The 27,163-nt window shown below is 42.7% G+C and overlaps 1 protein-coding gene across 3 annotated transcripts in view; it reads right to left on the bottom strand.

Annotated features, from left to right (window-relative positions):
• Ube2l3 (ubiquitin conjugating enzyme E2 L3) overlaps positions 1–24,153 on the bottom strand; it is a 58,820-nt gene extending 34,667 nt beyond the window's left edge. The window contains exons 1-3 of one of the 3 annotated variants that reach the window (XM_047561702.1): positions 24,079–24,118; positions 14,710–14,786; positions 5,236–5,331 (exon numbers count right to left, since the gene is read on the bottom strand). In XM_047561702.1, the coding sequence (XP_047417658.1) occupies positions 5,236–5,304 (69 nt within the window). In that variant the 5' untranslated portion in view covers positions 5,305–5,331; positions 14,710–14,786; positions 24,079–24,118. Of the gene's footprint in view, positions 1–5,235; positions 5,332–14,709; positions 14,787–24,078 lie in introns of all 3 variants that reach the window. The other 2 variants (XM_047561701.1, XM_047561704.1) reach the window with 2 other exon arrangements.
• Between the last annotated feature and the right edge of the window lie 3,010 nt (positions 24,154–27,163).

Genomic DNA, 27,163 nt, shown 5'->3' on the forward strand with positions numbered 1-27,163 from the left:
TTCTGAGCTGAAGAAATAGCTTGTTTTGGAGCGTGCTCACCTAGCATGTGCAAAGACCACGGTTCGAATCCCCAGCCCCTCAGGCGGGGAAAAATAAAACAAAAAAGAAAGGAACTTCTGAAACATAAAAAAACCAGAGCTATCACCATATTCAATGGTTAAAAATTTGAAAGTTTTCCCCATAATATCTGAAAGATAAGCATGCCCTCTTTTGCCACTTCTATTCAACATGGTACTGATCATTCCAGCCTGAACAATTATATCAAAAAATAACATAAATATATAAAGTCATCCAAATTGGAAAAGTAAAACTATTTCTATTCATAACTGACCTGATCTTACATCTAGAAATCCCTAAAGATTACACACAAACACCTGTTAGAATAAACAAATTCAGCTAATTACAAAATATAAAATCAACACACAAAAATCAGAAGCATTTTTATACATAGTAACAAAGAATAACCCAAAAAGGGAATTAAGCAAACAATTTCATTTATAATATTACCAAAAAACAATAGAACATTTAGGAATAAATTTAACCAAGGAGGCTGTCATGGACTGAATGTTATTCCCCCAAAGTTTATACATTGAGGCCCGAACCTCAGTGTGACTGTGTTTAGAATAGGGAAGTAATTAAAGTTAAATGAGGTCATAAGTGGGGTGAGGGGTTCTGATTCAATAGGATTTATGTCCTTACAAGAGAAACCAGGCAATTCCCTCTCCCCTATACATGCAGCTAGGAAAGACCATGCGAGAATACAGCAGAAAGGCTGCAAGTCAGGAAAAAAGTCATTGCCATAAACCAACCGTGCTAGACCTTGATCTGGGACTTCAAGCCTCCAAAACTGTGAGAATATAAATTTTGTTGTTTAAGCCACCAGGTCTTTGGTATTTTGTTAGGTTAGCTTGAGTTAAAAGAGACATAGATCTGCACAATGAAAATTATACAATATTGCTGAAGAAAAACTAAAGCCTAAGTAAATGGAAAGACAGCCCAGGCTCATGGGTTGGAAGACAATATTGTAAAAAGGAGATGACTACCCAAAGTGATCTCAAGATTAAATGCAACCTCTATCAAAATCTCAACAGTATTTATTTTCCAAACTGTAAAAAATTCATCCTAAAATTCAGGTGGATCTCAAAGGAGCCTAAATAGACAAAACAATCTTTTAAAAAGACTGAAGTTGGAGGACTCACAATTTCTGATTTCAAAACTTACTATGAAGGGACAATAATCAAAACAGTGTAGCACTGACAAAAGGATACACATATAGACCAACCCAATAAATTGAGAGTTCAGAAATAAACCTTCATATATATGCTCAATTAATCTTTGACAAGAGTGCAATGGGAAAGAATAGTCTTCAACAAATGGTACTAGAAAAACTGTTTACCCACATATAAAAAATAACATTGGGCCCTTACATCATACAATATATGTACACGAACTCAAAATGGATCAAAGACCAAATTTAAGAGCTGAAACTAAAAACTCTTGGAGAAAACACAGGAAAATCTACATGACCACTCATGTTGTGACAACAGTTTCTTTAAAATCATACCTAAGCAGCAAGGCAGGGCCTGCACCAGTAGTTCTAGTTATTTGAGGGTGTAGAGGAGGAATGGCAGGAGGATCACTTAAACCCTAGATAGAGTTCACGATCAGCACAGGAAACATAGCAAGACTACCTCATAAATAAATAAATAAATAAATAAATAGGGTTTTGATAAAAATCAAAACTTTTCCAGCGTGCAGTGTGCATGCCTGTAATCCCAACAATTTGGGAGGCTAAGGCAGGAGGATCACAAGTTCAAAGTCAGCCTCAGCAACTTAGTAAGACACTAAACAACTTAGTGAGAACCTGTCTCAAACAAAAAAAAAGGGGGGGCTAGGAATGTGACTCAGGGGTAAAGCACCCCTGTGTTAAAATCCCCAGTACTCCCCCACAAAAAAATAAAAAACTTTTAGCCAGGCGTGTGAGCACATACCTGTGATTCTAGCTACTCTCAAGGTTGAGGCAGGATGATTGCAAGTTTGAGGTCAGCCTCAGTAACTTAGCAAGATCCTGCCTCAAAATAAAATGCTTTAAAATGGCTTGCTGGAACTGGGCACAGTGGCACATACCTGTAATCCCAGCAGCTCAGGAGCCTGAGGCAGGAGGATCTCAAGTTCAAGGCCAGCTTCAGCAATGAAGCAAGCAAGGCCCAAAACTTAGCAAGACCCTGACTCAAAAAAAAAAAAGAAAAGGGCAGGGCATGATGTGACTCAGTGGTTAAGTGCCCCTGGGTTCAATCCCTAGTACAAAAAAAAAAAAAAAAAAAAAAAAGGTTTGCTGTGAATGTAGCTCAATGCCTAGGATGTAAAAGGCCCTGGGTTTAGCTCCAGCACAATAAATAAATTAAATAAATAGGCAAATAGCCAGTAAGAATACAAAAACAATACTCAACATCATTAATCGTGAAGAAAATGAAAATCAAAACCACAATAAGATACCATTTCACATCAACTAGGAAGGTTATAATTTGAAAAAGTATTGGTTAGGATGTGGAGAAATCAGAACCCTCATCCATTGTTAGAATATAAGACTGTATGGTTACTATGAAAATCAATTTGGCAGTTTCTCAGAATATTAAACAAAGAATAAACATGCAATCCAGCAATCCCACTTCTACATATACATCCCAAAAATTGAAAACAGGAACACAAGCAAATTTTTGCATGCCGATGTTCATAGCAAAATTATTCAAAATAGACAAAAGCTAGAAACAACCCAAGTGCCCATCGACAGATGAATGGATAAACAAAATGTGCTATATCCATACAATGGAACATTAACCATTCATAAGAAGAATAATGTTCTGATACATAGTACAACATGGATGAACCTTAAAAGCATTATGCTAAGCAGAATGAATCAGATATAACTTCCTATGTTCATATACAAATACACCACCAGTGAAACTCTACATCACATACACCAAAAAGAACAGGATCCTAATTAGAATAAGTTATACTCCATATATGTATAATGTCAAAATACACGCTACTATCATGTATAATCTAATAACAATTAAAAACTCATTATGCTAAGTGAAATAAAAACATACATAAAAGAAAAAATATTGTATGTATTCACTTACATGAAATATTTACATTTATTTATATTTATATTATTGATCACGAGTTAAAACCCAGCCTGAGCAACTTAGCAAGGTCCTATATCTAATAAAATAAAAAAGAGACTGGGGATGTGGCTCAGCAGTTAAATGCCCCTGGGTTCAATCCCCAGAACCCCATCCCACCCCTGCCAAAAAAAAAAAAAAAGAATAAACCTGAATTGTCAGGGCCACGGTGCAGTGCCTCTAGGGAACATCTCTCAGCTTCCCCTCCACCTGTTCTCTCTCTCTCTGCACTTCAGCTAGAGATTTATTCAGCAACTCTCAAGGACCAGCACTTGATATAAACGCCTGAGGTGGAGTGGGCAGGGCTGCCACGCTTTATCAGCTGATTCTGCTTCCACCCTAATTGGGCATACCTCAGATGAGCTGGGCCCATCCCTAGGATATAGGAAGACCCAAGGTCCTGTTGTTAACCCAGGGAAGGTCACCAGCCAAGAATATATTTCTACTCAGCACCTAATAAACAGGTCATAATGGCAGGCACAGGCTGTAGTCACAGGCCGATCCCTCCCATCCAGGGTTTCCTGGCCACCCACTCTGTGCCCTCAGCTGTACCATCTTCAAATCTCAAAAAATTCAAAGCACTCACCTTCAAAACCAGAGTAAAAGTTCCCAGATTTAAGAATTCTGAGCCTGTCTTTCCTTAGTTATCCAAATGACTGAAAATAAACTACAAATCCAGTATTTGCCACTTAAGTTCCAGAAGCTTTAAAAAAACAAAAGCATGACCCAGCATCAAGAAAGCATCTACAGTGTGTTTTGTTTTTTGCTTTAGAAAAGGAGCCAAGCTCTCACAAGAAACAATTATATGTAACAATAACAGGACAACATCAGACAGAGGGAAAGGGCCTGAGGCTCAGATTAGCAAAGTGCAGAAAAAAAGGAAGAGAGAAGATAGGTGAATCTGTAAGAATTGGAAAGAAGGGGAGCAATTTTACAGAAGGGCAAGGTTGGCTGAGCGGCTGAAAGGCTATATAATGCCCAACTGAAGTCACTGGATGGACAAACAGTGCAGTTCTGGGAGAGAAGGTAGGGAAGGAGACAAAGATGTAGAAACCTTTCATGTACAAGAAGATAATCGTTGATACTGGAAGAAGCAGAGCCCCAGAAACAAAACAGGAGAGAAAGGTAGAGACTGAAAAGACCCAAGTTTCAGAATGAGGAAGAAGTGGTGGCAGGTCAGCAGAGAATGGTGTACTGGTTACAGGACTGGGCTGAGACACTGCCAACTGTTTAAAAGCTTGAGAGGCAAGCAAGGGTCAGCAGTGTAACAATTGGAAGGAACCCTTTTGCTTGGTGTGAAGTGCTTTCAGGAACGTGGGAGAAATGAGAACTGAATCCTGGAGTTAAGTACAAATCAAGTTTCCGAAGGGGTGAGTGATCAAAGAAGGGAGAAAAGAGGAGACAATCAAAAGGGTAATAATGCCAAGGCAAAGCCCAAGCCTCTCTAAGCAGAAGTCTCTGAGACAGGGGGCTGGGGCTGTGGAGGGCAGTCACTGGAAGTAAAACCCCAGAAAAGTCAATGAGGCTAACATGTGGTCAGTTAGGAATAAGGATTGGAGATAAATGGGAGGCACATATTGGAGGGTACCAAAAATAAAGCCTGGAACACAGTTATCCAGAAAGTTAAGAGAGAAAGATGCAAAATGAAGGGAGAAAGCAAAAGAAGACCTAGATGGGAACACCAACTCATCACTAAGAGAGGCCAGAGGAGTTGGTCTTGTCCTGATAGAGACAAGCATTCAGAAGCCAGGGAAGATAGGAGAGAACAGGAGCACAAATACATATTCCTCTTTCCTGTGTCAATTACTACAAATCTGGAAGGTTTGCAAACCCCCAGAATGTTAGAAAATCAGTGCAAAGCTGTGACTCTACTCAAGAGCCCAAAGCTATGCCCTACCCTACCTGTCATCCCTGAAGTCACAGCCCACTTCTGTGCATGTGTGGGCTACCCAGACTACAAGCCTACTTAGGAGCACAGAGATAGGCTCAGCAGCACACACACCACCTGAAAGAATAATCTGATAAGAAGTGGAAGTGTTCAATACTCACAGGAACAATAAGCCCTTGCCAAGTCAATAAATTAGCTTCATCAACCTGGATGTTACGGAAGTTTTTCATTCCACATTTGCGGATCTCTTCAAGCTCCTGTTGATTAACAAAGCATAAAGGGGTGTCAAATCAGGGAAAGCACCACATATTAAGATCCCTCCTGACTCCCTCAAATTAAACCAGGTGATGACACCACCAATGACAAAATTTGATTGAGGACCAGATCACAGCAGCATGGTTAAGGAGGCACAGAGCCCAGCCCTGTGAGGTCATTGCCTCTGCCCCTGCCCCAGACCAAGACAAGCAAACCCCCATCCTGGTGAGTCCACTGAACATACTTCTGCAGATGTACCAACTCTTCTCTGGGTTGGTGGTCATGCCTATTTAAAGACTCTCAGCACCCCTGCACCTGGCAGACACAGTAGGGGCTAACCTGAGATGCTACAGACCTAACTCCTTCTATTTAAGATTTATTAAGCACTGACTATGCACCAGATGCTGAGAATATGAAGATAAATAAAACTGAGTTCTAGGAGCCAATCAAAAGCAAACACACACTCACAAACTTTCCTATGCATTGCCATGAATGCATTTCAGGACTCCATCCCAGCACAAGCGAAGAGAACCACCATCCATACTGGGATGTGGAGTGGGATCGGAAACCTTCACTAAGCCTTGGTTTCCTCAATTCCACACAGGGGTAATGAGACCCAGAGCAGCAGACAATGAAAGAGCAACCATGTTGTAAACAACAGGATTCTTTGCAAATATGAGGTTGTTACTGTATATAAATAGTGAATGTGGCAAATGCCATTTCACCCAGAAAGCACAACCACTGCAATTAATTACTTCAGGACCCTGTCTGAGATGTCTTTACAACTGTCTGTCACTTTTTGACTATATACTAGCCTAACATTTCCCATTGCCTCCCCAACACCTCAAGTGAATGTCCAACAGACTTTATAACCCAAGCCACCTAATATGCACACTCCCAGTCACCCATAATATTACCAACATTCCTTCATGCTCAGAAATAGCCCCTCCTGCCACTGCCTCAACCCAGCCTCCTGCCCAGTGGCAAGACTGCCTCCCACACGTCTCAGATGACTTCTCTTCTGCAACTCTGAGCACCCCCTCCACTGAGCTCTGCCTCCTCTGCCAGGCTGCTTCCTCTCTGACCCAGTCCACACACCCTCTAGAATGGGGAAAGTCTCTCTTTATGCAAAGTCATGGCTCAGGATAGCTCAAAGGTACTCTACCAGGTCCAATATCTTTAAGCTCAAAAGATCCTCTGCACCCCACACTCGATTGCACTGCAGCAGTTTATAAGGCACACTGGAACTATACAGGCGTGAAAGCAACAATTTCTGAGGAAGCGGGAATCAGAGCCAGTTTTTCTTAGTTGGGGTAAATAGGATTTGGTCCAGAGTGGGTAGGGGAGGAGAATGCATTGAAGGAATGCATGGAATAGGTACTTCATGGCAAGCAACAGGTACAGTATCTTCCCACGGGTTGATCACTGCTTGTCAAATCCCTCCCCCATCTCTGGTGCCCACCATAATCACCTGGACCTGAACCCAGATCCAGAAATTCTGGTTCAGCAAGTGTAGGTGGAGCCTGAACACAGAGATTTTTAACACGCAGCACAAGGAGGGCAAAAGCACTGCCACATTGAGGGACAGGTCCATTTCTAAGAAAGAACTAGCACTAAGAAGAGGGTCTCTGATCTCCTCTGCACTGAGGGACCTGGTTCCCCTACAGAGAAAGCATGAAGCCTGAGGACCACTTCAACCTGCCAACCGCTGTCTGGTCCTTCTGTAAATGCCAGAGATTCATCAGAACACTCCACTGGAGATTATGAAGCCTGGGTAGATTCAAGAAGGTAAAAAGGTCTCACATACTACCACCAGCCCCATCCCCTTCCCAAATAGAATATCAGTTCTAGGAGAGCAGGTGTGAAGGCAGAGACTAGAAAGCCCCAGCAGTGCCAGGGTTTAGCTCTTGTTGGGGCTCAAACATTTACTTAATGACTAAGTTAGTGAATGGCTAGGAAGCCAGGAGGGGAAAAAAAGGACCTGGTATTCTCTAAGTAGAGTATCAAAGCTGTATTTTGGCTTTTCAGTCCTTGGCTCAAGATATTAGAATTAAAATTCTTGGCTAGGGAGTCAATTCTTGGCTGAGTCATACTAAACTATTGAAATGCTTTAAACCAAATACAGACAGAAAAAATATATACATATACCAGAAAAAACTCTGAAACTAGACAACCAAGAAAGAAATAACAAATGAGAAGATATCATGGGAGAAAACAATTTTCCCCCTAGTACTGGGGAATGATCGCAAAGGCACTCTATCACTGAGCCACATCCCCAGTCCTTTATGTCTATTTTTTTATTTGAGACAGGGACTCACTAAGTTCCTAAGGGTGGCCTGGAACTTGTGATCCTCCTGCCCCAGCCTTCTGAGTCACTGGAATTACAGTTATATGACACTGTGTAAATTTTAAAACAATCAATAAACTTAATGGTTTCAGAAATCTACTTACTAATCTTGTGAATTATGGCTGATAAACACAAGAAGGTAAATCTCACAAGAATTACAAAAGTATCACAAGGTGGACTCAATTGTAACAGGGCAGTGAAAAATTTTATCTTCCTCAAGAAAAAAGAGGAACCTGTGGGCATGGGTGCAGTAAGAACATCTACTGGTACTTTGATATCAAGCAGATGCATAAACAAAGATAAAAGCGAATCTGAGCAAGCCACATGCCTGGGGTCACAGAAGAAAAGGCAAAACTAATGAGGGCTGAGCTGGGAGGCTCAGGGAATTCAAAGCAGGGTTATCAGATAAACTCTCAACTTACCTTGCTGTCAAGTTAAGTCCTCCCAAGGAAGAGGCAAGCTCCATTGCATAACTCTAACCAATAAGGAAGAACTGATTAAAAGGCAGAAGTGAGAGAAACCAACAAATAAGTCCTGTCATCTTCAGGGAATGCTGAACAATCCATAATATAGGGTTTCCCAACAGGGTGTCACCAGCATCCTAACTGTGCACTTCAGCATCCTGAGCCTTGCCCGTGAGACAGATGCTAAGCACTGTGACACCACTCCACCCAGATTTCCCAACGTCCTCTAGAGTCCCAGTTGAGAATCACTGGACCTAGCACTGGCCAAGATGCTAAAAGTCCTGCATTGCACAAAATGGCCATGCAGGAAAAAATGTTCAGTCAAAAATACCAATCATGCCTCCTCCATTAAGGAAAACAACTTGAGGAAGATGAATTCTACTTATGCAGAAAAAAAACAGGTTCCATCTGAAGACATGAGACTCAAAAAGTCAAGATGACACTCAAGATGGTAAACCCTTGGGCAATAACTGAGAATGGTCCTGAAAATGAAGAAGTGGGGAAGGAATTTAAAGAAACCATGTAAAGTCAAAGAGGTTGAATTTGAAAGGTAATTACAAATAATGGAAGAAAGGAATTGACAAAAAATGTAGAGTGGCCCAGCTCTAAGGAAAACAGGAAGACCAAAGCCAAGACTGACAGGAATTTACAAAAAATACTCACACAAAGGTTCATTTTGGTTCTGATCAGAACCAGAAACGGCCTGGGGTCAAGTGCTCAGAACTGATGGTGCAGTATTGACAAACCAAAAGAGAGGTCTAAAGGAAAGGAGAACCAGCAACCCTGCCAGTCCCTTCTCCTGGTAGAGAACAGCAGACTTCTCAGCCAGGAAGTGGAAGAGGAGGAAGATGGCAATATTTTTCAAAATATGATCCCTTTCTGAGCCAAGGATGGGCAGTGATGGGGACTGAGCCCAGGGCTTAATGTATGCCAGGCAAACGCTCTACCACCAAGTCATATCCCCAACCCTGTACAGTTCTTAAAAAGAGGAACAACCCATTCCCTAAATGCCAGCTCAGAGAGCTGGATGCCCACATGCCAACCATGTGACAAAGTGTGGAGTGTGCAGAGAGGAAAAGGGGTTACCACCTGAACGCTGGGCCCTGAAAGCCCTGCAGATGCCCACTGCTTCAAGTACCTAGGGCATCTAGAAAAGGAAGAGATTGTCAAGCAATGCACAGTCAGCACTCATGACCCAACTTGGATCTACCTATCTGCATTTTGACAAAAGTAGCCAAAAAAATCTGTTTCTTTTTTGTATAGTTCTTCCATGGGGCCTAGAAAGTTGACTGTTCAGAATCTCCCCCACACAATCCCCATTCAAGTCCACACAGAGGCCAGTGATTCCTAACCAGTTTGAGGTCAAGGTTCTTTTAAAGAAATCAGAAAAATTGGGTATAGTGGCATATTCCTGTAATCCCAGCTGAGGCAGAAGGATTTCAAGTGAGAGGCAAGCCTGGCCAATTTAACAAGACCCTGTCTCAAAAGTTTATACATAATATTTTTCCATTTGTACAGGGGTAATGCACTGTATTAAATTTTAAGGTCTTATCTATGTGAGTTTGATTACAGAAACTAATATTCTCTAAATAAATAAACACATAAACCAGGCATGGTGGTATCTGCCTGTAAGCCCAACAACTCAGGAAGATGAAGCAGGTAGATCCTAAGTTCAAAGCCAGCCTAGGCAACTTAGTGAAATCTTGTCTCAATATAAAAAATAATGAGCTAGGGCTGTAGCTCAGTGGCAGAGTGCTTGCCTAGCACGTGTGAAGCACTGGGTTCGATTCTTAGCACCATAGAAACAAACAAAACAAAGAAATAAATTTAAAGCATTCTGTCCATCTACAACTACAAAAAAATTTTTTTTTAAATAATAATGTCTCAGGAAGCTGCTTAGTGGTAAATGCCCCCGGGTTCAATCCCCAGTACCTAAATAAATAAACAAATAGAGGTAGGCATGTAACTCAGTAGTAAGTACCCATGGGTTTAATCTCTAGTACTAACAAAAAATAAAACGGGCTGGGTTTGAGGCTCAGTGGTAGAGCACCTGCCTAGCACGTGTGAAGCACTGGGTTCAATTCTCAGCAACACATAAAAAAATGAGTAAAGATATCATGTCCATCTACAACTAAAAATATTTTTTTAAAGAAGAAAAGAAAACAAAGAAATCCAAAGCACTCAATGGCTCCTCCCCCTCAAAATGTATAGGGCCAGGCATGGTGATACATGCCTGTTAATTCCAGCTATTTGGGAGGCTAGGGTAGGAAGAACCCAAGTTTGAAGCCACTTTTTGGCAACTTAGAAAGACCATGACTCAAAATAAAATCAGTGTTCAGTGATGAAGCACCCCTGGGTTTAATCCCCAGTACCAAAATATACAGGAATCCCCCACTCAATGATACCAACTAAGTCCCCTTCAGTGCAGCCTAAGTGAGCAGCATGCACTGCCACTATGTTGGCCTGGTAACTTCCTCCTCCGTGTCCTTTTCCATCCTGGAAGGACTTCCCTAACTGCCTTGCCTATCCCCAGTCCCAGGGCCCAAACCTGCTTATCTTTCAAGTCCTCCCTCAAAGTCCCTTCTTTTAAAAAGCCCCTGAGAGCCCTACCTAACAGTGATGTTCCTTTCTCGCAACAGTCACTAAGGCATTTACACACAAGATACATAAATAGAGGCTGGATCACAGGCCACACATTTGAGGTATGTTTAATGACCATGCTAACCTGAGTTACTCAGAGCCAATGCTGCATTCAGTTCTGGGCTCTGGACTTTACGCGATCATATAAAATGGAGGCAGTTCGGGACAATCAAAACCACAAGGACCAAGTCCCTACAATAAAAAGAATCAAGGATTTTCAGCCTGGAAACGAGATTTGAAAGTGACAAGACACCTATCTGTCTTAAAGCAGCTAAAAGGTTCAACTATCAAAGGATTCATTTTCTATGAATGAAAGAAAAATAATAATAATCAGGACCAGTTACTTAGTTTTTGGCTCAGTGCTAGAATATTCTCATATTTAATGTAACTTCCATGTGGCTCAAACATCCTAACCAGGAGGCAACAAGCTGCCATATCACTCACTCCAGATACTCAGATAGGTAGAGGAGACAGAGCAACTACTGGCCAGGGTTATCAGGAAGAAGGCACTTATGACAAGAACTACGCCTGAAGTGCTCAAGTCCCCTTTAAACCAATGCCTCAGGAGGAGGTAAAACTCACATACAGAAGAATATCAGCAGAGCCAAGTCAGAGATGCTTCTGATGTCACACCAATGCTAGGAACAGCAAGTTTCAATACTACGGTTCTTGCTGAGTATAAGCAAGCATGTTCAATACTACCATGTCACACTGTATTTGTTAAATGGAAAAAGGAGCATTATGTCCCTAGAGGAACTACAGAAAGTAAAGTCTAAATCCCTCCTTGGCTATTGAAGTTGGGTTAGACGAGCTGACAAATACTGTTCTAGGCACCTTCAGGTCAAATTAAAGGAAATCCAGAAGACCCCAAGCGGGAACAGCTACATGAAAGAGGCTCTTCATGAAGGATGGAGAAAACCTTGAGAGAAGATCAAGTATGTGGGAAACACATGTGGGAAATGTGTGTACAGAGACATGGGAGGGAAGAAATCAACGGGTTAAGCAAGCAGCCAGGAAATGAGCTGGATTGTTTACTAATGGTGGGCTGACATGATTAAAACCAGGATTTTCAACCAGGATATATGTTAGAGTCCCTAGGGAACTGTTCAACTTCCACATGCAGAGAGAAGAGGTGGGAGAGGGCAAGAAGGACAGAAAGACTAGCTGGTATCAGACCCTACCACATCAACTTCCAGAGCTGGCTGGGCACCTGTGTCTGAGAAATGCTTCCCAGGTGACTGCAATGTGTATTCCTGCTTAAGAACCAATATGCTGCCATGGCACACACCTGTAATCCCAGCAGCTTGGGAGGCTGAGGCAGGAGGATCAAGAGTTCAAAGCCAGCCTCAACAACTTAGCGAGGCCCTAAGAAACTCAATGAGACCCTGTCTCAAAATAAAAAATATGGGGCTGGAGTTGTGGCTCAGTGATACAGCACATGCCTAGCATGCATGAGGTGCTGGGCTCAATTCTCAGTACCACATATAAATAAATAAATAAAATAAAGGTCTACCAACATCTAAAAAAAATTTTTTTAAATAAATGTATTGTGCTTCCATCTACAACTAAAAATATTTAAAATAAATAAAAAAGGGCTGGAGATGTAGCTCAATAGTTAAGCACTCCTCAGTTCAATCCTCTGTACCCAAAAAAAAAGAAAAAAAAGAAAGAGCAGAGCAGCTGGGCATGGTGGCACATACCTGTAATCCCAGCAACTCAGGAGGCTGAGGCAAGAGGGTCACAAGTTTAAGACCACCCTTGGCAAGTTTGAAAGTTTGAGGCCAGATTGGGAAATTTAGGGAGACCCTGTATCAGGAAGGAGGGAGGGAGGGAGGAGAGGAGAGAGGAGAGGAGAGGAGAGGGGAGGGGATGGGAGGGGAGGGGAGGGGAGAGGAGAGGAGAGGAGGGGAGAGAGAGAGAGAGGGAGGGAAGGAGGGAGGGAGAGGGAGAGGGAGGGAGAGGGAGAGAGAGAGAGAGGGAGAGAGAGAGAGAGAGAGAAGAAACCCAAAGGGAAAAAGGGACAGGCTGTGGATGTAGCTCAGTGGTAGAAAGCCCCCAGTTCAACTCCCAGTGAGGAAAAAGAAATGAGTCAAGCAGGTGCTTGTTTCCTGTGTAGGATCCTAGGAGGGTTTAGCTTGCTCTGGAATAGCACTTATCAATATTCACAATGACAAAAAACATGAACACGTACAGTATTTTCCCTAGTGCTCCAAAGTTAATCAATTAAGTGTCTCTGTTGTGTCAGGAATGTTTCTAGGCTCCTCCTGTTTGGCCAAAACAACACCTGGCAGATGAGCCAGATGTCTGAGGAAAAGTACACAGAACTGTCTTAAATCTAAGCACAATGTCACTATCAAATACCAGCCACACAACCAGTAGGAAATAATAAGGTGAAACAGCAAATCTCTACTTTTGTGTGACTCAAAGTGACTAATTTTAGCAGAAATGCAAGTTTTTCAGGTTTATTCAACACAATCATGAGCAATGACATTAAATCACAACTTTAACATGATTCCATACATTGCAAATCTAAACCTAAGGATTCAGAGCCCTTGAACACAAATCTTATTTCAATTAATACTCAATAGGGCTGAAGATGTAGCTCAGTGGTAGAGCACTTGCCTAGTATGTGTGAGGTCTTAGGTTTAATCCCCAGGACTGCAAAAAATAATAAATAGAATTAATATTCAGTAAAGGGGGCAAAAACTCATGCCAACACACGATCCCTTCCACAGATCAGGATATACTAGCTAGCTATCTTATACTTAGTTTATTATCACAACTGATATACAAAGTTATTATCAAAACTATGAAGTCATTTCATTATTCTTTTTGTAAAAATCAGGACATGGGTTCAAAGTAACAACACAAAGCAGTTGGAAGGAAAAAAAAAAAAAATCAACATTTAAACTCAGGTTCCTGTTACTCTACCAATGCCTCTAAACAGGTGAGTCACTACTGTGGAGGTCATTCAAAGAGGACACAACTAAAAGGAACAGAGGGCATAGGCTTAAAGAAAGGCACTGCCTACAACATCCCAAGGCAACCATGGCCAAGGCCCCAGCTGAACAGGCTCTGGCACCAGCTCCACACACAGATAGCTTCTCACAATCTTCACTCCTGGAATGTGTTTTTGCCTCCATCTGAACATGGGTGTGCCTGGCATTCTTGACCTACATTGCACACTCCTGAATCCTGAATCCAGCACCACCAACCAGACTGACAGCTCCTTGAGGACTGGGCCATCAGTCTCTAAGTCTGTCTAAAACAGAACCAGAGACATAAAGTATAATATAGAATGAGTAAGCAGAAAGGGAACTGTGCGCATGTCACGGGGGCTGGTGGTGTAGTTAAGTGGTACAGCACTTGCCTAGCATGCTCAAGAGGCCCTGGGTATAATCCCCAGCATTAAAAACAACAAAACAAACACACGGGGCTGGAGATGTGAGTCAGCAGTAGGTAGAATGGTTGCCTGGCATGCCTGAGGCCCTGGATTCAATCCCCAGCACCAACAAAAAAATAAAATAAACATACATGGTAGCTCCTTCTGTAAGTTTCGGTTTGCTGTGTTAAGTTTTCATAGTAAGAGGTACAAAGGTGTAAAACAGACACTTACAAACCACCTCAGAAAAGGCTCAGGGACATTCAACCTCTAAGTTATACCCTCTTGCCCACTTTCTGAGTTCTCTCTCAGAAAGACATGGAGCCCCATCACAAGCACTGGCTTTGATATTAGCATCTGCTTTGGTTATAAATGTGCCTTCTAGGTTAGGGGTTGTCAAAACAGAACTTTATCCCTTTATCCCTTTGCTGAACTCTGCTAAGAAGGTTGAGGCAAAATTTGACAAGATAATAATGGGCAGAAAACTGTAATCATCAGAGACCAGACTGTTAAAAAACAGAACAGGGCTGGGTTTAGTGGCACACACCTGTAACCCCAGCAATTCTGGAAGCTGAGGTAGGAAGATCGCCAGTTTCAATATCAGACTTGGCAATTTGACGAGACCTGTCTCAAAAACATAAAAAGGGCTGGGGTTACGGCTTAGTGGTAGAGTGCCCCTGAGTTCAATCCCTAATACCAGGAAAAAGGGGGAAAAAAATCCAGGGCTGGAGTTTGATCCAGTGGTGGAGCATTTGCATTGTGTATATGAAATCCTGGGTTCAATTCCAAGCACCTCAAAACAAACAAAACAAAAAAACCCTCAGAGCTAGACACAGTGATGCACACCTACATACTGCCAGCAGCTCGAGAGGCTGAGACAGGAGGATCATGAGTTCAAAGCCAGTCTCAGCAAAAGTGAGGTGCTAAGCAACTCAGTGAGACCCTGTCTCTAAATAATACAAAATAGAGTTTGGGTGTGGTTCAGTGGCAAAGTTCCCCGAGTTCAAACTCCGGTACCCAACCCCCCACCAAAAAAAACCCTCAGAACAAAACACAAAAAACCACCTACCCTGAAATTAATCCTCTACCCTGTCCCTCACTAAAAACCAAAAGTAGTCATCTAAACAATCAGAGCATGACACTGAGAGCAGTGGTAGCTGGGCAGTGGGCTTGGCTCTGTTGCTGGTCACAGCAATCTCATCTACAAAATGGGGCCATCAGTGTGTGCTCTCCAAGGTTCCTTGCAGTTCTGGAGTTTTAAAGACACTGTGACAGGAGTCAGGAGGATAAACTGAACAGCAACAGAAACAACTTTCTTAACTTCTGCTTCAAGGCTAAAAAAAAAAAAGACAAAAGGCAGCAATATTATTTCTGGGACTGCAACAACTCATTCAAGGCTTCCTTCCCTCATTCACACCTTCCCTTGCCTTCCATAGCACCCATACACATCTTTGGACACAGTCCAAAGACACAGTCCTTCATGTCAGGAAGGGAAAAAACAGTGAGAGTGTGAGATACTAGAAAGGCACATTTTGAGTTCAATTTTGTAAAGAAAACTTTTTTTTTTTTTTTTTTAAATAAAGACACTTTATTTACAGGTAATACAAAATAAACCACTGGATAAACTACTGTGTAGGGGGAGGCAATAGCCTCCACAAATAAATTTTTTTAATATTTTGTTTTTAGGTATAGGTGGACACCATAGCTTTATTTTTATGTAGTGTTAAGGATCAAACCAGGGCATCACACATGCTAGGTGAGCACTCTACTACTGAGCCACAACCCCAGCCCACAAATAAACATTTTTAAACAAAGAAACTTACACAGAGCTGGGCATGGCGACACATGCCTGTAACCCCAGTAACTAGTTCTTTTTTTTTTTTTTTTTGCGGTACTGGGGATCGAACTCAGGGCCTTGTGCTTGCAAGGCAAGCACTCTACCAACTGAGCTATCTCCCCAGCCCACTAGTTCTTAATCATTATCATTAGTCTTCCTTTCAATACCTTTGACCTTAGTGAAGGTCCCTATTCTATAAGTTTTTACTGAGGAGAGTAAGGTTTATCTATATATTCCAGGCAGACTAAGGCCAGTTAGACAAGACACAAGCAGGCAAAACAAATGAAAAGCCTGTCACTTTCCCTGGAGAGTGCAACTCAAACCTAAAGGCTACAGGAAGCTCTACAACCTGTACCTAAACCTTCCATAATGTCCCTTCCAGAGAACTTCGTCCTGCCAAGACTGGCTTCACAAGCTGAAGACTCCTAGTTCTGGAGGAGTCAGCTGTGTTGTACATAACAACCTGGGGCAAAACCAGGTCAGTTCCCCTGTGCTTCTCGAAGGCACCTCAAGGGTGAGCCGAACTAAAACTCAAGGAGGGAATAGCACAAAGTCAGAAGCAGGCTGCTTGTTTTGGGGATTTGGTAAGACAGTTTCTGGGACTCTTCAGGGCATCTCTGGACCATTGCCCACATTCTGGGGATGAAAAGTGATTCAATCTCACTGGTCTATATTCCAAGTAGGCTGAGGCTGGCTATAGAAAACACATGGGGGGACTGGGGAGATAGCTCAGTCGGTAGAGTGCTTGCCTTGTAAGCACAAGGCCCTGGGTTCGATCCCCAGCACCCAAAAAAAAAAAAAAAAAAAAAAAGAAACAAAGAAAGAAAGAAAACACATGGATTGAACCCAGAGAGGCTTAACTACCGAGTCACATCCCCAGTCCTTTTTAAAATATTTTCTTTAGAGATAGGGGCTCACTTAGTTGTTTAGGGCCTCCTCACTAAATGGTTGAGGGTGGTTTTGAACTTGAGATCCTCCTACCTCAGCCTCCAGAGCCGCTGGAATTACAGGCTTGTATTACCATGCCCCACCAAACCCTACTCATTCTTAAAGGGCCAGGTCACATTCCACCACCTTCTCAATGTCAGGGTCTTTCTCTCCCCTGCAGTCTACCATTCAGCAGGCCATGCAGCACTCATCCCAATCAGGCCAGAATTTCTTGGTTCCAGGTGTGTGCTGTTTTTCTTCCTCACTGATCACTTCAAGGGCTGGGTCCACAGAAGATGCCCCTTAAACTGAATCTCAAAGGACAAGAAGTCACCCTGGCACAGAAGAGATAGGACAGAGTGCAGTGGTGTATGCCTATAGTATCATCTACTTGGGGGAGGAACACAAGTTCAAAGCCAGCCTCAAAATAAAAAAAATAAAAAGAATTGGTGATGTAGCTCAGTGATAGAGTGCTCCTGGGTTCAATCCTCAGTACTGAAGAAAACAGGAATTCCAATCAAAAGATCCAGAGTGGGCCGGGGATATAGCTGTGTCAGAGTGCTTGCCTATACACAAGCCCTTGGGTTTGATGACCAGCACCACCAAAAATTAAAAAAAAAAAAAAAAAAAAAAAAAAAACCAGAGTAAACAAAGCATGCCATGTTTAGGGGATTTCACAGGCAAGTGGGGAAGGGACAAAATTGAAGAGATCAGACCTTGAAGGAACATGCTTAAGAATGTGGACATGTGAACTTGTTAATCCTGCATCCCAGTCTCACCCCTGCTATACTGCATACATTTAATCTCTGAGCACAGAGCCTGAGCATGTGCATTCCTCTCCAGCTCCACACACACCTGATCAACTGATGGCCAGGAATGGTGTGGGACAGAGGACAGACTGACTGGAATCTGATGCAGGTGGCCCACGCAGATGGGAATGGCCTGAACTAAGCAGCAGCAAAGAGAACTATTGGAAGACAGGCAGAGAACAGACCTGGATATAGTTCAGAAGAATCTAGTAAGTGGATAGACATAAGAGGAAAGAGTTCAGACAGTTACCCAGTTTTCTCCCTTAGGTAACTGAGTAGACAAGTAGACCATTAACTAAGTAAAACAAGACACGATGAGAAGTAAGGGGTCAGAAGGAGTTACAAGAAAAAGCTCAGGATTTCATATGCCTTCAGGTCTATGTACCATTTCAAGGAAAAAAAAAATTTTTGTGCGGTATTGGGGACTAAACCCAGGAGCACCCTACCACTGAACTAGATTCCCAGTTCTTTTTTTTGGAGACAGGGTCTCACTAAATTGCTGAAGCTGGTTTCTAACTCACAATTCTGCCTCAGCCTCCCAAGTCACTGGAATTAAAAGTATGCACCAACACACCCAGCTTCACCAAAAATTCTTGACGTGGTTGAATATAAGAACCTAGGCTTGGGTCAGGCACAGTGGTACATTCCTGTAATCCCACTGACTACAGAGGTTGAAGTAGAAGGATTCCAAGTTCAAGGCTAGCCTCAACAACTTAGTAAAGCCCTAAGCAACTTAGAGAGACCCTGTCCCAATATAAAACATTAAAATAACAAATTACTGGAAAAGTAACTCAGTAGTAAAGTGCCCCTGGGTTCAATCCCCAGTACAAAAAAAAAAAAAAAACCCTAGGCTCAAAAGGGATATCTCTAAGTTTTAATTCCTAATATACTATTGTAGCAAAGAAAACAAATATGTCGTGAACATTTCATGACAGTTCACAATACAATAAGAATACTTTCAGGTGACTTCATCTAATAATATGAAATCAATAGCCTCTTTCGTAATTTACATTGGATTTGTTTGTTGGATTTTATTTTTGCAATGCTGGTATCAAACCCAGGGCCTCACATGGGCTAAGCAAGCACTCTACTGTTCACCTACTTCCCCAGCCCCTTTTTCTTTGAGTTGAAACAAGATTAGGAAAAGCCCCACTATTCCGAGACAAGTGCTTTTATTCCTACATATATCTTAAGGAAAAGTCCCAAATGTTTCAATAAGTGTATGTTCTTTCCAAGCACCTGAACCAATCTTCTTTCCATATAAAAACATTTACAAAGAATACCATTAAGGAAGGCTGAATTAGTCCCAACTTAAGGATCAAAAAATACAAATGCTTTTCTCAGTCCCCAAAACCCTAAAATTCATTTCCAAAATGGACTCAGGCTATTTATGCAGGTATAACTTCATCTGTAAAACTCTTTTTTTTTTTTTGAGAGAGGGCCTCATTATGTTGCTGGTCCAGCTGGCTCAGCCTCCTGAGTAAATGTGATTACAAGTGCACACCACTATGCCTAGCTCTTCTCTCACCTCCTAACACAACTACCAGATATAGTCATTGCTCTATACTGTTCATTACCCAACCTCAAAGAATATAACCTGTACTCAAGAGCAAATTGGTTCACTGCTTAGGAAAAATTAATTCCAAGGAATGAACTGCTATTTAGCTGCTACTCCTACTCACTCACATTGCTTATAGACTGAGAAAGTACACCAATATGGAATTCTTAGTGAATGTTATTAAACAGCATTAAAAGAATACTACAACTCTCAAACTCTTATCTCACCAATCGTGCCATAAAAACTAATAAAATATTCCCTCCCTTCCTCTAAATCCACAAATTTCCCCTCTGAGAAAAGTCCTCTGAGAAACTACTCAATGAGAGGACCCCTAGGGGAGATGTGTGCTGTGTGAGACTAGAAACAAATAAATGATCAAACAGCAATCAATTTTCCTAAGTCATGCATGGAGGTTTTATTTTTGGCTTTGTAGCTATTTCCCTGTCCAGACTAAAGCAATAGTTACAATCTGTGTGTTGCCAACAATGCTGAATTAGCTGTGTGCAAATTAAAATGTACTTAATGTTTTTTTAACATTGTAATCCCTTAAAAGTGTTCCGAAAAAAGGGTTCATCTTTTTGGTTATTGTTTTTGAAACTAAAGATTTTATCATACTCACTTTGCCTAAAATAACTTCTCAGACTAATATATGCAAACCACTCAATTTTTTAAAATTATTTGTTTATTTATTTATGCTTCTTTGTAGTACTAGGGATTGAACCCAGGGGCACTCTAACTGAGCTACATCTCCACCCTTTTTTATTTTTTGAGACAAGGTCTTGCGAAATTGTTGTGGCTGGATTTGAAATTGTGATCCTTGCCATCGAACTATGGTGCCTGCCTATAATCCCAGCAGTTCAGGAGGCTGAGGCAGGAGGATCTCAAGTTCAAAGCCAGCCTCAGCAACTTAGTGAGGCACTAAGCAACTCAGTGAGACCCTGTGGCTTAATGGTTAAGTGCCCCTGAGTTCAATCCCCAGTACCCACCCACCCCCAAAAAAGAAAAGAAACGAAATTGTGATCCTTCAGCCTCAGCCTTCCAACTAGTTGGGATTACAGGCAAGCTCCACTACACCCAGTTCACTCTACTTCGAATACTGTAATTTTTAAAATATTTTTTCAGTTGTCAGTGAACCTTTATTTTACTTATTCTGAATATTGTATTTTATACTATCTGCAAACAGTCCACTGTGAGTTACAAAGAAATCTTCAATATCAAGTATCCTGGAAAAGACTTTTTGAGGAAATCTAAAATTCTTTAAGACATAATTAATTTGATCATTTGTTTTATATTTGGTTTTCTGCAGTGCTAGAACCCATGTTAGGTTGTGATCTACTACTGAACTGATTCCCAGCCTTGTTGCAGTGAAGGGGTTGTTCATTTTCTGAAATAGGATCTTAAAATTTTGGGCTCAGGCAATCCTCCTGCATCAGCTACTGGACCTTATACCAACCCTGGCTAATCTGACCATCTAAAATGTATTTGCTTGCTCTGCATGAGGCACTACTGTACTGACTAAATTCCAATTCTTCACCATCCAAAATTCCTTTTATTATTTCTGCTCCAAGTACTAAAAGACCGTTGGCCAACATGCATCAAGTTTTCTTTTGTTTTTAAACCAACCAGGCTTAAATACTGGCTCTGAGAGATAATGATCAGCAGCATATAGCTAGCAATTCTCTATGAATTTAAAAAATGGACATACTCCTCCATGGAACCTTTAAGTAGGAAATGAAGATACTATGACCAGGGACAAGCAACTGGGGACTGGGAGCCAGGAAATGTGCCTCATCTCTCCATCATTCTATTATTCTATTTTAGGTAACTCTCCTAATCTATCCAAACTTCACAAGTGTCTCACTTTATGTGTGAAAAACAAAAATGACAATACATTTTTAGTGTTGAAAACATAAAAAAGAGCTGGACATAGTAGTGCACTCCTCTAATCCCAGCTATTAAGGCAGGAGGATCAAAAATTTGAGACCAGTGTGGTCTCAGCAAGACCCTGTGTAAAAATTTTAAAAAAGGAATGGGACCTGGCATGGTGGTGCATCCCTGCAATCCCAGCAATTCAGGAGACTGAGACAGGAGGATAGAAAGTTAAAGCCAGTCTGAGCAAGACCCTCAGCAACTTTGCAAGACCCTGTCTCAAAACAAAAAAATAAATATGGCTGGGGATGTAGCTCAGTAGTTAAGCTCCCCTGGGTTCAATCCCCAGTATCAAAAAATAAAAATAAAAAAAGGAATGGGGATGTAGTTCAGTGGCAGACTGCTTGCCTAGCAAGCACAAGGCCCTGGGTTCAATACCCAGTACCCCTCAACACCACACACACACACACACACACACACACACACACACACAAAGGAAATATTTATGTAACTAAACTTGCAGTTAAAAAAACCTCTGGCCTGCTGCTGTGGTGTCCCAGCAACATAGGAGGCTGAGGCAGGAAAATCACAAATTCAAAGCCAGACTCAGCAACTTAGCAAGATCATCTCAATTAAAAAGTGAAAAGGGTTGGGAATGTGGCTCAGTGGTTAAGAACCCGGGTTAAATCCCTGGTTTTTAAAAAAAAACAAAAACAAAAACTCAGTATTACATATGTTTCTCTGAGCTCAAATTTTTTAGAAACGCACAAATAATTTTAAAACCATAAGTCTCCTCTCAGACCCCTGAGAGCCTGGAGGGTTACAAACTGAATCAACTGAACTAGATTAAGGAGATACTGGGATGAATTAGGCATCCCTGCCACTCAAATTCAGAACCCAGTGTAGGAAAGACAATCTGTAATACAAATCAGATTCTGACAAGAGTCAAACAGAAACATAAAATAACTTCAGTGGTCACACAGAGGAGGAAAAAACTCATTCTGATGAGGGATGGGGAGCTCACAGAGTAGTTGGCTTAGGAGCTGAACCTAGCACTTCCCTGGAAGGAAAAAGTGAGCAAACACTATGTGTAAAGGGAGACCACATAACAAGTTTTGAACTGAGTTAGATCACAGCTCACTCTCACCCTTATAGCCTGTGACAAGTCAAGGAATCTCTCTGAATTCCCCTTTCTCATCTATAAAATGGGAATAATAATGTCTACTTCAAAGGGAGGATTAAACATGATCATGAATATGAAGTACAGAGTTGCACAGAGTAAAAGCTGGAAAAATGGTAGCTGCTACTATTAGGTGGAGGAATAGTGGAAAAGCAAAGGATGAGAACAAATGCTTTCAGCCTAAGAAAGGGCTGGCATGCCAAGAGGTTAGGATTAACTGCTGAGGACAATAAAACCATAGAGGTTTTTAACAGGAGAGAAAGGATTAAATATTTGCTTTAGAAAAAGAACTCTGGGGTCCATGAAAGTCAGTCAGGGAAAGAGTGGCTCAAGAGGGCACCTAAGAGAGGAGGGTGGTTGGATTCAAGCAATTTCTGTAAGATGAGGAAGCAAGTCACACACACAAAATCTTTCTTAAATTAAATCTCCTAATCTCATTTGGTATGTAGGGGGATAAATGAATAACAATACTTTCATTAGGGTGAATATGGTGGTATCACTTGCAGAAAAGATAAGGAGAGATCTGGAATCTGCTGATTATTCTTTTGTGCCCACTTCCACTCCAATTTTATAAAGTTTAATGTACTCTCTAGCCCTTAGTGAAGAAAGGAAACATTCCCAATGAAGGAAGGCCCACAGACTGTAAGTTCAAGTTCAATATCTAGTTCTACCAAGTACGGGTCTGCTCAGAATGAACCCCAACTCCTTATGCACCCTCAGGAACTAGGTCCCTGACCTTTTGTATTTCCGGCCCGGTTGCAGTTCCGTGGCACTACCCGGCAGCCGACTAATAAACGTTGGCTGGGTTGGCTCAGGAGGACGTCGGAAAATCCACTAGCAACCTAAATCAATTAAGCACCTGTGTTCCTCACCAAAAGTGCCAATTAGCGAGAGGACACCCCGCTACATTCAAGATCCAAAGTATGCGTACCAAGTTATTTTTATAAACTTTGGCCCGTTTTGATTCGAACGACAGAAGCCAACCCCCACCCACCCCAAAAAATGGCACTTTGCTTCATGAGGGAAAGGAGATCGGGATGACTAAGTGGTAGATAGGGGAGAAGATCTAGAAAGAGTAAACAGGCACGATTGGGGCCGACCCCACGCCTTCATGGAGTTGGAACTAGCCCGCTGTGTGACTCTGCAGTCACAAGGCGACAGTTTGCTAGGACCAGCGCAATTTCAAACGACCCACCAACAAACTGACCTAACTTTGGCCGCCTGGCCGCCTCCTTTCTTCCCCAGCCCGGGCCTCCCAGCCTGCCGGCCTCTCCAGAGGTAGAGAGGGATTCCTGTCCGGCACACCGCGGGTCAGGGCGGGGCGGCTCCGCAGCGCGGGCTCCCAGCCGGGTCTCCGGCACTTCGTGTCTCGGGCCTTCCCCGCAAGTGCAGGGTTTGGGTCCTCCCAGCCCGGTCCTGGCATCAGCGGCACCCCCAGCCCGGGCCGCAGCCGCCGCAATGGGGACCCGCCTGGGCTCCGGGAGGAGGGTGGCATGAACGCCCCAGGCTGGGCCGAGGGGCCGGCGGCGGTTCTCAGCGCGGCCTGGCGATCCCGCCCAGGCTGCGGCCTAGGCGGCCCGGTTAGCTCCTCAACTCGCACGCGGCCCGGCGGGGCAGCAGAGTCACGCAGGAAGAGAGGCCGGGTTGCGGCGCCCCGAGGAGCCCCGGCCCGCCGTGGGAGCCCCGGGCACGGGACGCCGCCCCCCGCCCGGCCGGCGCCGGAGAATGGCTTTTACCTTCATCAGCCTCCTGCTGGCCGCCATCTTGGATCTGGTGCTGCTGCTTTCCCAGAATGCATTGCGGCCGGCCGGGCGGCTGGAGCCCCCGCACTTCCTGGAGTGGGGGAGGGGCGAGCGAGACGAGGTGCCCCTGCTGAGCGAAACTCCTACTGTGTGCGGGTCAAAGGGCTGGGTTGGCATGGGTAAACACTGGTGAACCGGCAGACAAGCAGAGACCCAGTCTTCTTGGAGCAATTACGTAATAATTACAAACAGTGCTTGACACATAGTAGGTGCACAATAAATTTGGTTGCATAAAATAGTTGAATAAGCAAGATTATATCTGGCACTGCTAAGCTCTGTGAAGAAATTAAAACTGGGGCATGAGAAAGTGACTGTGGGGACCTACTTTTCATTGAGAGGTCAGGGAAGCCTCACTGAAGAAATAGCATAAATAAGAATAGTTAACACTGGAACCTACCTACTAATTGCCAGCTCCACCCCATTTGCTTTATTTTTCTCTAATACTGGAAATCACCCTATAATATGGTTCCTGTTAATATTCCCATGTGGCGGGAAACTAACTTGGCCAGGGACTTGCCCACGATCATCAGCCAGTTAGGAGCAGAGGTACTGGGTTCCAGGCTGGGTTTTTGGTTTCAGAGCCAATGTTGGAACCTGAAGAAAAGGAAGAACAGCTGAGAAGATTGAAGAATGTTTCAAGCAGAGGAATAAGTGTTGACAAGGATCATTAGATTGTCTGAGTGGTCACAGTGGATTAAGAAAGATTAAAGGGAAGAGAGGCAAGCGATAGACCATGAGAAGCCCTGTAGAAATGGGAGTGGGAACCAGGCCTGATGGCACACGCCTGTAATCCCAGCGACTCCAGAGGGTGAGGCAGGAGGATCATGAGTTCAAACACAGCCTCAGCAGCTTAGCGAGGCTCCAGTCAACTCAGCAAGACCCTGTCTCTAATAAAATATTTAAAAGGACTGGTGATGTGGATCAGTGATTCAATCCCTAGTACCAAAAAAAAAAAGAAGAAGAAGAAGAAGAAGAAGAAGAAGAAAAGAAAAAAAATGGGAGTGGGTTTGTATTTATTCCATGTACTATGAGAGGTCTTTAGGGTGTAAGTATGAACCACGTGGTCAAAGCACATATCTAAAGATAAGACTCCGATTAGAGAATGGAAATGGGTAGGGGATAAGAAGGGAAGCAAGGGCCACTTTGCTGGCAGCCTGTTGCAATAATCCAGATGATGATGGTTTGGACCTTAGGTGGCAGTGCATGTAGAGAGAAAGGAATAGGACACATACAGGTCTTGTTAAGGAGTTTTTCTCCATTCTAAGAACACTGGTTTTCCCACAAAAGATGAGAAGGAAAGGAAACTGGAATAATATAGCCTAAGCCAGGTACAGTGGTGCATGCCTATAATTCTATTTGGCGGGAAACATGTGGCAAGATTGAACCAGCCTGGACAACTTAGCAAGACCCTGTCTCAAAATAAACCACAAAGAGTTGGGGATGTAGTTCAGCAGTAGATCATTTACACAGCACTGCACAAGACCCTGAACTCAATCCCTGTATGGTAAAAAAACAAAAAAGAGAGAGAGAGAGAATATAGCCTCGAATAGAGCTGGCCTCCCACATTGCATCCTGGAGACCCAGGCTTGACCCAAGGAGGGAGAGAGAAATGAGATGACAAGCCTTATACTATCAGAAACCCTACCTTCCTTTTACAGTAGTCCCCTCTTATCCAAGGTTTCACTTGCCAAGTTTATAGTCAACCATGGTCAGCCATGGTCTGAAAATATTAAATGGAGAAATAACTTATGTTTAAATAACTTTTATTACAGTATTTTGTTAATTGTTCTATTGGGGGGTGGGGATTGAGGATGAAACCCAGAGGAACCCTTATCACTGAGCTATATCACCAGCCCTTTTTATTTTATTTATTATTTATTTATTTATTTATTTTTGGTACTAGGGATTGAACCCAGGGGCATTTAACCACTGAGCCACAAAATCACATCCCTAGCCCTTTTTATTTTTTGAGACAGGGGCTCAATAAGTTGCTGAGACTGACCTTGAACTTGTGATCCTCCTGCCTTAGCCTCTGAAGCTGTTGGGATCGCAGGCTTGTGCCACTGCACCTGGCTTATATTTGTTCTGTTTTATTAGTTACCATTGTTTATCTCTTACTGTGCCTAATTTATAAGCTAAACAGTCAAGCACTACTTAACATCCCAATGATGGGCCACACATATGATAATGATCTCATAAGATTATATCATAGTGACATTATAGCTGTATGATCAAACTAATTTGTATAAATATATTCTACAATGTTCACAAAATGGCAAAATTACCTAATGTTACATTTCTCAGAATGTGCCCCTGTGTCTAATCAACACTTGGCTATAAGGGAAAAGACATACATAGGGTTTGGTACTATCTGCAATTTCAACCATCCACTGGGGGTGTTAGAATTTGTCCCCATCCAATAAGGGGAATCTTGTACCTCTCCCAAGGGCCAGCACACTGAGTGCTCAATAAACATTTGAAGGACTTCACCAGCTTTCTAGAGTCATGGGGGACTTGGAAACCTGGGGACTAACTCCATGATCCTATAGTGAATACAGGGCCTGCAATCAGTAGGCCCAGGTCCAATAAAGAAGACCACTTTATTGGGAACAGCTTCCCTCTGTGGGGGAAAGGAACCCTTGCCCTGAGAAATACCAAGCCAGTTGAGTAAGTACAATTCATACCTTTGACCTTAACACACAAAGCTTGGAACAGAGGTTAAGATTGGAAGAGAATGAATGTCAAGGGCTAAGCCTTTGCTGTAGCATCTTCCTGCATATTCTCTCTCCCCGCCCCCCACCCTTCAAGATGACTCCCTTGCATTCACTTTTTGCAGGTGAGGAACTGAGGTTCTGAGTCTCAGGGTGTCAATGCTATACAAACATACAGGAAATGTATTCAGCTCCAGTGGAAAAGCTTCCTGGCCTTTGTGACTTTTGGTGCCTCTCTCAACTTCTAAAACTTTCATTGTTCCTTGTAGCAAGGCTGGATTCTGGTCACATCAGCTCCCCTCCTGTTA

The sequence above is a fragment of the Sciurus carolinensis genome, chromosome 8 (assembly GCF_902686445.1).
Source record: "Sciurus carolinensis chromosome 8, mSciCar1.2, whole genome shotgun sequence".
In the NCBI taxonomy this organism is placed as follows: domain Eukaryota; kingdom Metazoa; phylum Chordata; class Mammalia; order Rodentia; family Sciuridae; genus Sciurus; species Sciurus carolinensis.